This window comes from Nannobrachium achirus, assembly GCF_963921795.1.
Source record: "Nannobrachium achirus genome assembly, chromosome: 19".
In the NCBI taxonomy this organism is placed as follows: Eukaryota; Metazoa; Chordata; class Actinopteri; order Myctophiformes; family Myctophidae; genus Nannobrachium; species Nannobrachium achirus.
In genome coordinates, this window is record NC_137826.1 from 17,997,326 (window position 1) to 18,013,270 (window position 15,945).

Genomic DNA, 15,945 nt, shown 5'->3' on the forward strand with positions numbered 1-15,945 from the left:
GTGTCCTGTCTGTATTTTTAATTAAAACAGACTCTCACCGCTGAGGAGTCCAGTGGGACCTCACTTCATAATGCTAATCACAGTCATCACTGTCACATCACAGGTCACTTTTGTGCAAGCTCTATTGTTTTGTTGTTGTTGTTGTTGTTCCCAGAAAGAGAAAGAATAAAAAAATAAGAACTGGGGGGGGGGGGGGGGGGGAAGAATACAAATCTACATATTTACACATAGCATATCCATCTGTACAGCATGTACATGAGGTTATAGACATAAGGTGCATTCACATGCATGTCCGCTCCCTTACAGACTCACTGACCTAAAGACTATGTCATACAATGTGAGCATGTGAGCTTGTAAATCGGCTATTTTCAATATGCGTTGCCCCGTACGACGAAGTATACATTCACTACTACGCAATCAACCTGTGATACGGTCCCTTCCCATTTTCAGACCGTTTGAAGAAAGCCCACGTGACCTACGGTATCATAATGTTAATCTTGAGGGCTGTCCCATTTGAAATTGGCAAGTCAATGAGGGCTCAGGGAGAGCCCTTTATGCACACTTTACGTAAGTCAGCATCAATGCAGAGTTCATTGTGACAGAAGGTTGCAGATTAGTATGTGAAACGGCACATGCTGACTCCGTCCGTCCAGATGTGTATCTAACAGGACTTCATATGGGAATGCCCATATATGGAGGCCTTATCGGCCACATACCACACTAACAGAATCCATATATGGCCAAGACAGATGGCCAAGACAGCCCATATCTGTGTGGCTGGTTCAGCCCATGTCTGTGTGACATCTCCATGTATGGGCATAAAAGGGATTTATGTATGATGTCAGATGTCATAGACGTCACGTCATAGGACTTTCACATAACGAATAACGGAGTACGCATGTTTGGGCTCTCAAAGCATATCTCCATATACAGTACATGGATCTCCATATATGGGTACCAGTGGTCTCCATGGGTAACTGGTCCGATATACATCACTGGCCAGATGGCCAAGACATGGTGCGACCTCGCCCTTTCGCTTGTTGCCCTGAGGCGTCTTACTAGTAGTGTTTTAAAAGTTTAAAGTGTCTTGAATGAAGGTATCATAAAGTGGACAGGGAAGACATTGGAATTGGGCCCACTAGAAACCCAGGATTCAGAAATCAGAATCATCTTCAGTCAGAATCTCCAGCAGGCTGCAGCGGCGGCACTCTCCAGTGGCCATGCAAAATTAACTTGACAGTTATATTATTTTTTATATAACCGAAGCATTATGGTTTAAACTGTGCACACATGTCCTCTACCAACACAATTAGAATATCATATATCACACATGTTTACATGTAGATTAGATCCTTATATTACATGGCAGTCACTAGCGGTGTTTGAGAGTAAGAAGGGAAGTACAGGCATATGGCGGTGTAGAGTTATTGTTGCACACAGACACACAGGTCTGGAGGGAAATAACGGCACGTATTCCAAACGACGTTGTCTTTCATCTCCGCCGCGTTTTTCCATCGATTCCCTTTATCGACTTCAAAGAGATTGACTCTCTCTATATTCCGCGCTGTGTTTGATTAAATGTCACCGTGTCACATTTAATGGCTGTTAAAAGTCAGGTACTTTTATTTTTTCTCTCCCCAGTGTAACGTTAAAGAATGGCATAATAATCATAGGATTGGGATGATGAATAATTTAAGCTGCAATTCAGGATCTTGTTTGAATGAATAAAACTTTATTTGAATAAATCAGCATGGTAGATTATGTCAGTACATCTGCAGTGATTGGAGGTGGTCTAGGCCAGTCAATCTAAGCCAAAAAAAAAAGGCCCAACCCAAAATAAATTGCAATAGTAATGTGACAAAATACCCTTCTGCATCATCATCATATTAAAAGTTGTGAATTATATATTTAGTGGATCAAGGTATAATTCAGGGGGTTCAATTTTGGGTCTCATTCACTTACTATAAATTGCAATAGTAATGTGACATAGTTTTTATTGGTCAAAATACCCTCCTGCATCATCATATATTAAAAGTTGTGAATTATATATTTTAGTGGATCAAGGTAAATTCAGGGGGTTCAAGTTTGGGTCTCATTCACTTACTACACAGGAAATCTTTTTTAAGTAGCATGTGAGGGGTCTAACTAGGGGTTTTTCATGATTCTGATCCATTGTAATGGAAGTGTTTGTTTTGCACGAAAAACATTTCTTGGGTTAAAAATTTACCCCACAGAACTGTGAAAAATTATGACTCATCACTAAACTTTGTGGGGCCATTTGTAGCCCAAGGAATGTTTTTTTTATGCTACACAAATGCTTGCAATGGATTCAGAATCATGAAAAACCCTAGTTAAACCCCTCACATGCTACTTAAAGAAGATTTTTTAGCGTGTATTCACAACTTTTAATATGTTATTTGGATGACCCAAGGATCATAAAAAAAAACCTGAATGATTACTGTTGCAATTTCTTTTGGGTCAACCACAGATTGACTGGACTAGTCTCGCTATTCTTCCCTACAGGTACAGTAGGTACTATAGGACGCCTACTGCGTAAGTAGCGCGGTCTGAAGCTCATAAGCCCAATGCATCCCCTAGCCAAGGGAGGACTGACCCCCTCTGGGTTGAACGGTAGATGTTTGGGTTTCAATCTGGGTTTGAATCCCAGGTGTAGCTGTTGCAGTTTCCTCTCTCATATTGTCACTGTCCGTCAGAAACCTCATATCTCCAAGTTTCAAATGTGCAAGCTTTTTCCTAAATCAAAGCCCTGCCTCATCATATATGACTGTCGCACAAAACTAGTGAAAAAAGCAGATCTACAAGCACACAACGCCTCGCACCCGCGAGGCGTTGTGTGCTTGTAGATCGGCTATTTTCACTATTTAAAATCATTTCTAAAATGATGAATCCAAAATGAACGGTTTTGGACGAGGTTCCCACCCGACAACAGCGGAATAAAATGTACGGATTGAAGCTTTAAAAGATGAGAGAAAAGCAATGCATACATACGTTGTAGTGACGGACTGAAGTGTAGGCACAGCTTTGCAGAAGGATTGATAACAGACTTCATCTAAACCTCGGCGGCACTGCGTATTCCTGACCTCAGGGGTACAGACCATTTATTCAGCCCCTTCAGCCAATAAATATTGACATTGATCTGGACCGTACAACACTCCCAGCTCATCAGCAGACGGCGCTTTCACTGCTGCAGGCTTTGATCGATGGGGTCCTTTGCACTGTGGAGGAGTGGATATTGATGTTCATATAGCGGGTCACCATATTTACTGACCTGACTTGAATTAACCACTTAAACCCGGTCAACGATGCATATCATCTCTTTTGGCAAAAATAGCCAGTGGTGGAAATAGTACTCACATTTTTTACTTGAATAAAATTATCAATACTGCAATGTAGAAATACTCCGTTACAAGTAAAAGTCCCGAATTCAGAATGTACTTGAGTAAAAGTATGAAAGTATTGGCATCAAAATGTACCAAAAGTACAAAATGTTTGAAAATAGCAGATCTACAAGCTCACAACGCGTCGCGATGCGACGCGTTGTGAGCTTGTAGATCGGCTATTTTCAAATAGCCACGGTATAAAATATGGCTAAAGTGTTTAATGTATGTTTTATAATATTATAATTTATATCTGCAAAGTAACTTGTAACTAAAATTTTCAAATAAATGTTGTGGAGTAAAAGTATAATATTTGGATCCCAGATGTAGTGAAGTAGAAGTAAAACATTTGGACAAATACAGTACAAATACCTCAAAATTGTACTTAAGTACAGTACTTAAGTAAATGTACATAGTTACTTTAGCTTTTAGATTGGCTATTACTGCAGAATGTTCACCTATTTCTCTCTCTCTCTCTCTCTCTCTCTCTCTCTCTCTCTCTCTCTCTCTCTCTCTCTCTCTCTCTCTCTCTTATCTCTCTCTTTAGAGTAGCCAATTACATTTTCCCCTTTTTCTCATGATGAAGGAAGTCTGGAAGTCTCCGTCGTTAAGAACGATGGCAGTATCTTTCTTGTTGTTTTATGATGCATTATTCCGTGATAAATTATGGGGATCAATCAATGATGTTGTCAGATGAGCGTGGCTCACTGTGTGAATGAGAACTCCACAGGGGGTGTGAAAAGCAATTGTGCCCTAAGTTGCGCACGCGTGCGTGCCAGAGTGAAATGGAGAAAAGATTGACTTTTGATTGCGTGTGTGTGTGTGTGTGTGTGTGTGTGTGTGTGTGTGTGTGTGTGTGTGTATGTGTGCGCGTGCGTGCGTGTGTGAATAAGAGAGAGAGAGAGATAGAAAGAGTGATGTGTCAATGTACTGTAAGCAATAGGGGAGTGATTGTCAGGAGATTGTCACAGACTCCAGTGTCGGTACTAAGTTCAAAGACATGTAAATGTGTGTTTGAGTCCCTCTGTGTCACATTCAGTCTCTCATAGGATTAGATACACAGTACTGTAGAGACACCACCTGACCTCAAATCAAACCACTTTAATGCAAAGAAATGTTTAAGAGAGAGAGAGAGAGAGAGAGAGAGAGAGAGAGAGAGAGAGAGAGAGAGAGAGAGAGAGAGAGAGAGAGAGAGAGAGAGAGAGCTTACAGTACGTGTGTGTCTCTAGTTTTGCTTTTAAGCTCTGTTACGTATTTCATCACATACAGTACACAGTATTGTTGCTGTCGGGCAGAAACCTCTTATCTCCATATTTTAACTGTCTGTGTTTTTCCGTAAAGTAACGTCCTACTTGATCATACTTCAGCATCACACAACAGCATCAAGAGTAGCAGATCCACAAGCTCGAAACGCAGCGCGAAGCAACACGTTTTGAGTTTGTAGATCTGCTACTCTTGCTACTTTGGAATTTGAAAAGTTTTGGACATATGAGGTTTTCACCCAACAGAGACAAGAGAGACAGAGTCCACTTTGCTTAGAATATTGTTAGTAGGAGCCGGAGGATTGTATTTATTTCTAGTTCAGAATCATCAGATGTTCTTTTAAACGCATTCCTGGGAACTTTTCAACTTTTATTGTTTAAGTTCTGTGTGCAGTAGCATGGGGTACTATACAAGGAATCTATTGTGTCAGTCACCACAGCACTCCTGAAAAACGGGGGGAGGAAAGAGTAAAAAGATGTAGGAGGCGATGCCACAGAGATAAAGAGATTCTCCTTCTATTCTACGGGTAAATGTTTGACCCTGGGCCTTGTTCTCTAGCCACTCCTTCAAATACTCAGTGTTCATTTAACTCGGGGGGTCCTTGAAGGGGTTCCAGGGGGTCCCCAGCTAAGTGAAGGATAGTTAGGGACCAAATGGTCTGTAACTCAGAGAGTGCACACACGGAACTAAAGGGACCTGTTTTGGTCCATTTGTGCACTTTCAGAGTTACATTAACACTTAGGGCCTGTGTGTTAACACTTATGGTGTGTGTTTGCATGGGTTTGTTCATGGAAGACACATTCAGCGTCATGAAAGGTGTCATCATCATCATCATCATCATCATCATCACCCCTCGCCTCGGGTTGTGTCAAGTTTAGTCGGTCTTTCTTCTTACATTTTGCTCCCTCTCTCTCTCTCTCTCTCTCTCTCTCTCTCTCTCTTGCTGTCTCTCTGTAAATGTCATTCCTCCAAAGCATCCTCTCTAGCCGAGGGCTGGTCTGTTCGATTTTCAGGTTCTTTATCAGATTAGACCTGTGTGTGTGTGTGTGTGTGTGTGTGTGTGTGTGTGTGTGTGTGTGTGTGTGTGTGTGTGCGTGTGCGTGTGCGTGTGCGTGTGCGTGCGCGTGCGTGTGTGTGTGTGTGCACGCGCGTGTGTGTGTGCGTGTCTGTCTGTCTGTCTCACACTGTTTCACATTAGGACATGGTTGAATAGAAATGTAGTTGAGCACCAAACTACTCTAAATGTCTTTGCAACGTCCTTATTGTTGTAACCTTCAAAATGCAGCGCTCGTCACATTTTATGTACTTAATGGAGCTGAAAGGAGCTCTTACTGTACGCCATTTCATAAATTCAATTTGACTTCCAAATTCTTCATGTACTTTATAGCTGAAAACTGTGGCACAAAAATATAATATAATTACTTCAGAGATATTCCAGGTGTACAGTAATGTTCAAAAATATTATCTTGAAACATACAATACATATTGAAAATATATATATTTTCATGAATGCATTTGAAAATCTATATTGGTCATTGGAAATACAGTATAGTTAAAGAAATTCATATTGTCTTTCCACACCGCAGTTTATGATTTTGCGCGTGCGCGCGTGTGTGTGCGTGTATGTGTGTGTGTGTGTGTGTGTGTGTGTGTGTGTGCGCGTGCGTGCGTGCGTGGCTGCGTGCGTGTCCACAGTGGGAGGTAATCTTCACAGGATGTCATGCATGCATCCCACTGAAGTGGCTTATGTTTGGGACAGCTGAGAATGTCACATAAACTGCAGTTGCACACACACTCACACACACACACACACTCACACGCGCATGCCCGTGCACCTGTGCACCATGCAACTACAAATACTACAGTACCGGTATATCGCTGTAAGGCTGAAAACTGGCATCTCCATATTTCAACGTTTTATGTTTTTCTTTTGTACATTAATGCCCTCCTTATTCATACAAGAGTGTCGCACTAAATCTCGATCTACAAGCTCGCTACTTCTGTAGTTCTACTTTAGTTTGACGCTGTATGGAGTTGATTTAACCCATTTAGGCCTAGAATTATTGACTGCTTTAACTATTGAAAAATAGCAGATCTACAAGCTAAGTGCCGCGCTGCGAGCTTGTAGATCTGCTATATTTTGAAAAATCGTGAAAATGTGTGCACATTTTTCAATATATATTTTTCAAAGCAAACTTTTGTAACTCAAATCTCTGCTCCTGGGGGGTCCCTGAAACAACATATTTTGAGATGGGGGTCTGCAGCCAAATAAATGTAATTTTTTGGGGTCCTTGACATGAAAAAGTTTGAGAACCGCTGATTTAGAGGAAGGATTTAGAAGTCGGGTCAAAGATATTCAAAGACTCAAAAATAGCAGATCTACAAGCTCGCAGCGCGGCACTCGGTGCCGCGCTGTGAGCTTGTATATCTGCTATTTTTCAATAGTTAAAGCATACAATAATGGTTAAAGTGGTTAAAATCTAACACGACTCGGGCGTGTTCCAGGTATTTGAGATAGAATATGGAGATAAGAGGTTTCTGCCCGACAACAACGATTTACTGTATGTTCACACACACACACACACACACACACACACACACACACACACACACACACACACACACACACACACACACACACACACACACACACACACACACTCCTCCTTGCTGCAGAGTGATAAACCACAGGCTTTGCAGTGTTTTATTTTTCCCCCAGAGGGAATGAGAGAGGAAGTGGTCCTCCTCTCACTCATCACTCCTCTGTCTGAAGACTACACCACCCCCCCTCCCCCTCCCTCTCACCCCCCCACACGCCTTTGTCTTGCTAAATTTGTGAGGACGTCAGCATTTTATAAATGCTTTTTTTTTTAACTGTCGGGCAGAAACATCTCCATATTTAAACTTTATTTTTTTCATAAATCAATGCCCGACTATGCCCGAATACTTCAGATCTACAAGTATGCATACTCAAAAGTAGCAGATCTTCAAGTATGCATACTCGACTTTTAGAGACGAATTTATTTCGCTTCGGTTCGGGGAGTCACAAAATGTCAGTGGCACCGAACAGTCGAATTAATGACAGTACCCCCCCCCCCCCCCAAATCTCTGAATGACGACATATTGTCATTTGTCATACAGAGCCGAACCGAAATAAATTTGTCTCTAAAAGTGGAGTATGCATCGGCCCTAACCCTGAAGCCAAAAATATTTCATACATGGTGGCTGTCTGGAAGAAACCTCCATATATATATATTTTTTTATTGTTGTAAATTAATACCCTACTTCATTACGAATGGATCGGAACATATTTTTGAATTAGAATCCTGAAAAGTAACAGTTTTGGACATATGAGGTTTCCACCCGACAGACGATATATAAACAAAATGTATCGTCTCTGTCCGGTGGAAACCTCATGTGTCCAAAACTGTTACTTTTCTGGATTCAAATAAATAAATAAAATAGCAAAAGTAGCAGATCTACTAGCACAAGACACCGCACAAAGGGATACCTTCTGAGCTTGTAGATCTGATACTTTTCACCCTGTAGAACTTTCCAGAACCTGAACTTTTTTTTTTTTTTTTGGTTATGGTTTTGTTTCCATAGCGCACGGCCCGGTTTCAGGCAGGTATTTTAGGTCCTGCTCTTCATGGTGTAGTACTACACTTGAGTTCTGGGAACCTATGGGCGGGGCCATTAGCGCTGCTGCTCTTTTTGGGACCTTCCCGGTTAGGTCTGGTTATATGGAAACGTTAGCAGAACCTGGTCCTGGAACTTCACAGGTTCTTGAAAGTTCTGGAATGTTTTGGTTCTAGTTCTGGTTCGGCCCTGTAGTGGAAAAGGGTCTATATCTCCCCAAATCATTTTTAATCATAAAACAACCATTTATCTTGGGAGGACCAGGGAAATACTCCTCACAATGTCTATTTCTCATATTACTATACTTGTGGGGACATACACGTCCCTCACAAGTACACACACACACACACACACACACACACACACACACACACACACACACACACACACACACACTCACTCACGCCTCCGGGGTGTGAGAACACAGACGTATACAGTATGTATTATATATCATACAGTAAACCACAGTTTCCTCTGCCAGCTGTTAAAGAATGTACAGTGTTGTTCCCCCTCTGTTTATGGTACTGTGGGCTTCACCGGAGTCCTGTTCACACATGTATAAATATCATAATAATTATCATAATAATAACAACATGCGGAAGGTGGAATCCACATTTATGTGGTCCTGCTGGTGTTGTTTGGGCACGTTGTTTTTATATGGTGTGTGTGTGTGTGTGCGTGCGTGCGTGCGTGCGTGCGTGCGTGCGCGCGTGCGCGCGTGCTTGCGTGCGCGCTCCTGCCTACCTGCCTGCCTGCCTGCATGTGTGCGTGTGTGAGATGTCTCTATCGCCCGGCCCGCACCTATTTTTGTCTTTTCTCATTATGATGATTATTTAACTCAATTTGACAGACAGACAGACAGACAGACAGACAGACAGACAGCAGTGAGTGTGAGAAACACATGGAGTGGTGCTGTTATAATAGGAAAGAACAGAGATAAGAATATGATTTTTCAAAAGACAGAGAGAGAAACTGTGAGTGCAGTGGGAGGATAGAGAGACAAATGAAAGAGAAAAGGACTGAGAGAACTATAGAGAAGGACTGAGTGGCAGTACTCACTCAGGACCACTTCACCAGGCACGTGCACACATAGATATCAAAGGGGGCTTGAGCCCCTGCCCTTTTACTTGTCTGTAAAAAAGTGCCCTCTCCAGACCATGAATGCAGTTTTGCCTATATGGTGAAAGAAATGCAAATGCCCCCTTTCCATGCCATACCTGAAGGCAGCATTCAAGAGAAATTGTCTTGTCCAAACTCTCCTGAACTTGAATGCGGCATCTTTTGTCGAAAGAATTGCCCTCTCTTTGTAGAAATCCATGCCTTACCCCACATCTCCAGTATTGACTGATTTTGCTTAGGTCAGTGTGATATCAAGCACCAAAGCCGACCTCTGCGACGTGTTGTGAGCTAAGCTTGGAGGTCTGCTATTCTCAATATGTTCACCAAAGGCCCTTTTAGAAATTTGAGCCCCTGCCTCTCTAACATTCTCTGCACATCCCTGCACTTCACCAATTTTCAACCTTATCCTCATATTGTTATTGTCGGCCAGAAACCCATTATTTCCATATTCTAAATGTTTAGTGTTTTTTCATAAGTTAACGCCCCACCTCTGAGGCTGAGTAGACACGTTTTTATGCGTGTTAGTGAGGACCAATATGAATATGAAAATACGTTGAAAATGCGTTAAGTGGTCTAAATATATTTAAAGTAGCAAAAGTAAAAGTACTCACTTAGCAGAATTCCCATTTCAGAATCATATCATGTTTGATTTGATCATATATGATCTACTGGCTCACAGTGCTCACAATTTACACAAGTACAGTACTTGAATAAATGTAATGTTTCTTTCCACCACTGAGGGAAGACCTGAGAGACCAGAGAGAGAGAGAGAGAGAGAGAGAGAGAGAGAGAGAGAGAGAGAGAGAGAGAATATTGCGATGTATTGAGAGAAGGAAGGGGGGTGGGCCGTGCTGGAGAGGGTGGGGGTCCTGTGTGTGCGTGCTAGATTGCCGCCATGGGCTGTTTTCCAGCCTGTCAACTTCAGAATCAATTTGGAGCCTTCAAGTGCCTCTCCTCCCCGCTCCCAAAACAACATACATCACAAACATAGCTGCCATAAATTCTCCCAAACCTTCAATTATCTAGTCTATGTAGGGCTTTTGTTCTCTGCCCCTGTCCTATTCTCTCACACACACCTACCCACCCACACAAACACATCCCTAAAAAAAATAAAACCTAACAAGATCACCTTTTGACCAGAGCACTTGGTGAAGTTCCTGAATATAAGAAAGAATACCAAAAAACGCCCGCAGTCACATATAGTACATCATAAAAGTTTCAGTATATGCTTTAACTCAGTTAGTACAGCGGATAAGCTCTCATGTTATTATAGCACTTTATGAAAAATCACACCCGTGTGAAGTGGAGCTGTGTGTGTGTGTGTGTGTGTGTGTGTGTGTGTGTGTGTGTGTGTGTGTGTGTGTGTGTGTGTGTGTGTGTGTGTGTGTGTGTGTGTGTGTGTGTGTGTGTGTGTGTAGATCATGTGTACCGATTTTTGTGACATTTGAAGAAAATATGTAGGAAAAGGAGCAAAAAGTGTGTTTTGGAGAAAATTCAAGATGGCGGAAAATCTATCCTGGCGCAAATGGGCGTGGCCTATATGGGGAGATGCGTCTTGACCCAAGGAATCCAGGGAAAAAAGAATTTTAATTTTCCGATCTACGGTTCAAGAGTTACGGGGCAAAAGGTAAAGTGGGCCGTTATAGCGCCACCATGAGGCCGAGTGATGTAATTATTTTTCAATTAATTCTTAAAATCATTATGAATCTCCTCTCCGAGGTTTGAAACTGTAGCTCCTATGGTTTACGAGAGAAAAATACTTGAAAGTGATTTCTTGCATTGTCCCATTATAAGTCAATGGGGACAATTAAGCGTCGTTTTTTGCCGATTACGTCGGCATGGTAAGGCGGATCGGAACGAAAGGTAATAGAACACCATTCCCGGCCGAGCCGCACATTTTGATGTATATATTGCGCGAGTGGCGTAAATGGTGCGGCACTAGTTACGCGCCGAAGTCAGGCTACATACACACAGACACACAGACAGACAGACAGACACACACACACACAGACCCACACAGCCACGTATAGGGAGCTGCACACAGCTCCAAAAAGTAAGAAACTTTCAACAGTAGAACTATAGCGTCTCTGTCGGGTGGAAACCTCATATGTCCAAAACTGTTACTTTTCAGGATTCACATTCAAAGATAGCAAAAGTAGCCGATTTATACAAGCTCAACGCTTTTCGCGTTGTGAAGTGACGCATTTCTGAGCTTGAAAAAAACACAAAAGTGAAAATATGGAGATAAAAGGTTTCTGCTCGACAGCAACGATAACCATAATGTTTATTTTCAGATTTGGAAGGAAGTCAGATTTGTCCTCTTGAGGAACGTGAGAGGTCAACTCCAGGATAGCAAATCAAAACATATAATTATAACACATATAATTTCGGAATCAAACGGTTTAGAAAAACAAAGTGTAATTCTCAATTACGTCTACTTTTGAAAAAGCTTGAAAAACTGTGAAAATGTATCTTTTAACATTTTAACAACCCAAATCTTCTCTGTCGGGGGTGTCTGCCATAAAGTCTTTCTAGATATGCCAAATAAATATAAATTTGGGGTTTCTGTCCCCTGAAAATGTTTCAAAACCACTAGTTTAACGTTGCGGAAGTGTTTGATGATCACTTTAAAAAAGAAGGTCAAATTGTGTGTGTGTGTGTGTGGGTGTGGGTGTGGGTGTGTGTGTGGGTGGGTGCGTGGCTGCATGCGTGTGTTCACTTCGTTGCCTCAAGAAAAACAATGAGCCTCTTCAAAGGAGGCTTTGAGCTTCTAGGGGGTCCGACACACATCACGCACACACACGCACACACACCCACACACATGCGCGTGCACTGCAGCCTTGTTTTTCAAGGCACTAACTAGATCACTTTTCGGTGACAGTACTTCCTCTTTGGAGGATGATTACAATGTGGACGGGTGAGAGGTCACGAGAGGTCATAAGGTCATGAACCCCCGTGGGTTTGCATTCAGACTGACGGCTGTTTTTGAATCACGTCGGAGTACAAACTGATAAAACACACACACACACACACACACACACACACACACACACACACACACACACACACACACAGAGAGAGAGAGACATGCATGCATGCACACATGCACACACACTCAAGGTTCAAGGGTTCGTCTGTATTGTTACATCTTGTGTACAGTCAGGTACGTAAGAGTGAAGCGTGTTTTTGCTCGGCTTCCTTCGGATATTGTAGCACGCACACACACATGCACGCACGCGCACGCACACACACACACACACACACACACACACACACACACACACACACACACACACACACACACACACACACACACACACACACACAGAACTGAACAGAATAACACTGCACTGATCAGTGGAGTCACCTTCCCGTCACCTGACCGTATTTGCATACACATCCAAATGGTTTTTTTTCCCCTAACTATTATTAGCTTTGCTGCCATGTTGTCTGAAGGCAGCCTAACAGAAGAAAAGTTTCACTCTCATGTACCTGCAGACAAGATGTAACCACGGTATATGAAGCACAAACTTGAACCCTTTGAACCTTGAAATCATGAGTGTTGATGGAACTCTGAGATGGTACAACCCCCACGTTACATTTTTACACTCTCACAGTTCTCAGCGAGGAGTTGCTCACAGTGTAGCGGATGTCACTCACAGGTGCTTCAAAGGAGTGTGAATATTAACAGTCACAGTTTTACCTGTCATTATTTCTCATATCGTCGTTGTCGGGTGGAAACCTCGTATCTCCAAGTTTCAAATGTGTACGTTCTTTCGCAAAGTAAAGCCCTGCTTCATCATACAAGGCCGTTGCACAAAAGTAGTGAAAACAGCGGATCTACAAGCACACAACGCCTTGTGTGCTTGTAGATCGGCTGTTTTCACTAGTTTAAATCGTTTTTAAAATGATAAATGCAAAACGAACGGTTTTGGACATACAAGGTTTTCACCCGACGACGACGTTATGCTGCATGGAATTATCCTCCCCCCTTCTCCTCTCCTCGCCTCTTCTCACCTCTCCTCCCTCTACATTCAAAACTGACCTAAGCAGTCGTGTGCCAATTACAATTGGACTTAGTTAACGCTATGCCCTACAAACTTGTCCCCACTCCATCAGCAAGGTGATGGTGACATAAAAACGGTCGCTTTTCGCCCTTAGGCGTCTTATTGTATTGTATTGTGAGTACAGGACCCCAATGGAAGTATTTTGTGTTATCCTTTTAGCGTGGCTTGTTACATTGTACTGTTTTCAACATTTGAATGAAGTATTCAATCAATCAGTCAATGAACCACTCCTCTCCTCCTTCTCCTCCAGCTCCGGTGTTTTATTTTGGAGAGGTGGAGTACCAGGTGGACGAGAGTGACGGACACGTGGAGGTCAGGGTGTGGCGGACAGGAACCGACCTGTCCCGGACCGCCACCGTCACCGTGCGCTCACGCAAGACCGAGCCCGTCTCCGCCGAGGGTAAGCTTCCCCGTCTGGACTGATCGTCAGATATTCGTAATCGTAAGAAGTTGTCTGATAGATGTATTTTTAGTTGGTTCCTTCATTTTCGTTATGTAAAGCGACTTTGGGTATTAGAAAAGCACTATAAAAACCTCAGCTATTATTACTATTTTTTTTTTTTTAAATACGCTACAACACGCTGACCGGGATTCATTCAAGATGGTTTATTCTAAGAGAATTATCACCAGAGAGCTTTTTCTGAGGTAAAATGAAAAGCCAGGGAGTCTTTATACACTTTCTTATCTATGAAGTTAGGTACACAGCGCTTACGTTCAATACATTTTTCTGTGGTCTTCAAATCATTGTTTTGTTTGTTATTGGTATTTGGCCTTTTTCCGTGCCCTCAAAATTGACAACACCAAAGGCCTGGTGGGTGGCCTTGCCTCTAAAAAAACATGAAATTGCAGGCGAGTGTCCTGCGCCTGCAATTTTGCACCTGAAAAGGTTATGATATCGTTTTGTCCAGAAACCGCAGCTGGCACATAGGACCTGTCTCCATTGAGGGTGAGCTTGCAATCTGGCTATAGCCATCGTCAAAGAAAAGCTCCTTTTAACAGGAGCTCGAGATACTCAGTTAGTCTGTTCTTGAGAGACTAGTGAGCTTGTGACTCTTGCTTTCTTGAGGTAAATTGTTGCGAAGCAACACAAAATAAATAAACCGCAACAACCTTCTTCAGGCCTGCAGAAGGTCAAACGACCTTATGCTCTCAATAAATTGGATACGTGTTTCCAGTGTGTGGTGGTTGCTTTTTTCCGCTCACTCTGATTAATTCCAACGGTGGTTTAGTTAACTTTTCTGGTAAAAACTAAAATAAATAGATTTAAAGTTCAGTAATTCAGTTACAATACATATACATTATGCAAGAGCACGGATGAAGATGATCCGAAACTGAAGTGATATGCATTTAATGAGCTTTTCTTTCACACCAACAATCATTTTGCTGTGGTGTGAAAGAACAGCCCAGCAGTTTTCAAGATGTGCTGTTGGTTTCAGCAGTCCATCTGTCTTCAATCATCAAGACATGTTATTTCCTCTTCAAATGAAATTCTAACTTTAATTTCCCTCACCCCCCCCTTCTCTCTTCATCTCCGGCTCCATCACTACCACTATCAAAACACAACAATGTGTAATTACATTCCAACTTGGAAAGAAAACTATCTTACGAAACTATACAAATGTAGCATTTTCTGTCAGAAATAGTTTTACATCCATATGGGAAAGGTTAGGTTGGTATAAAACTTTGAAACATTTGACAGCAGTTTTTCAATGTCTTGAATTCACTTGGTATAAAACCTTTGTGACAAATAGCAACAATTTATTAACCCATTTAGGCCTAGAATTATTGAATGCTTTAACCAGTGAAAAATAGCAGATATACAAGCTCACAGCGCGGCACCGAGTGCCGCGCTGCGAGCTTGTAGATCTGCTATTTTTGAAAAAGTCGTGAAAATGTGTGCAAATCTTTGAATATATGCATTTTCAAAGTGAACGTTTGTAACTCAAATTTTGCTTCTGGGGGGTCCCTGGAACTAGATATTTTGAGATGGGGGTCCGTGGCCAAATAAATATCATTTTGGGGGTCCTTCACATGAAAAGGTTTGAGAACCACTGACACAGTGGTCTCTCAAGAACAGACTAACTGAGCTCCAGTTCAAGTGAAAAGGACCTTTTCTTTGACGATGGCTAGCCAGATTGCTGACATAGAAACACGGGGTTTTCAAAAAAATCTTAGAAGGATTCAAAAGACACTTATAGAAATGGGTCAAAATTCTAATTTTCACGATTTTTCAAAAATAGCAGATCTACAAGCTCGCAGCGCGGCACTCTGTGCAGCGCTGTGAGCTTGTATATCTTTCGTTCAGGTTCAGGTTCGGTTTATTAGTCAAATGCGTATCCATACAAGTACAGACAAACAATGAAATATCTGCTATTTTTCAATAGTTAAAGCATAACATAATGAAACACAAAATGTGTACCCGTTCTAAATGGGTTAAAGGTATCATCTCTCTATCACTT

At 42.0% G+C, this 15,945-nt stretch overlaps 1 protein-coding gene across 1 annotated transcript in view; it reads left to right on the plus strand.

Moving 5' to 3' along the window:
• LOC308304653 (FRAS1-related extracellular matrix protein 2-like) overlaps positions 1-15,945 on the plus strand; it is a gene marked incomplete at its 3' end in the record, with an annotated part of 158,146 nt that overhangs the window by 89,899 nt on the left and 52,302 nt on the right. Inside the window, exon 7 of the mRNA XM_080749277.1 lies at positions 13,737-13,886. Within this exon, the coding sequence (XP_080605403.1) occupies positions 13,737-13,886 (150 nt within the window). The remainder of the gene's footprint in view (positions 1-13,736; positions 13,887-15,945) is intronic.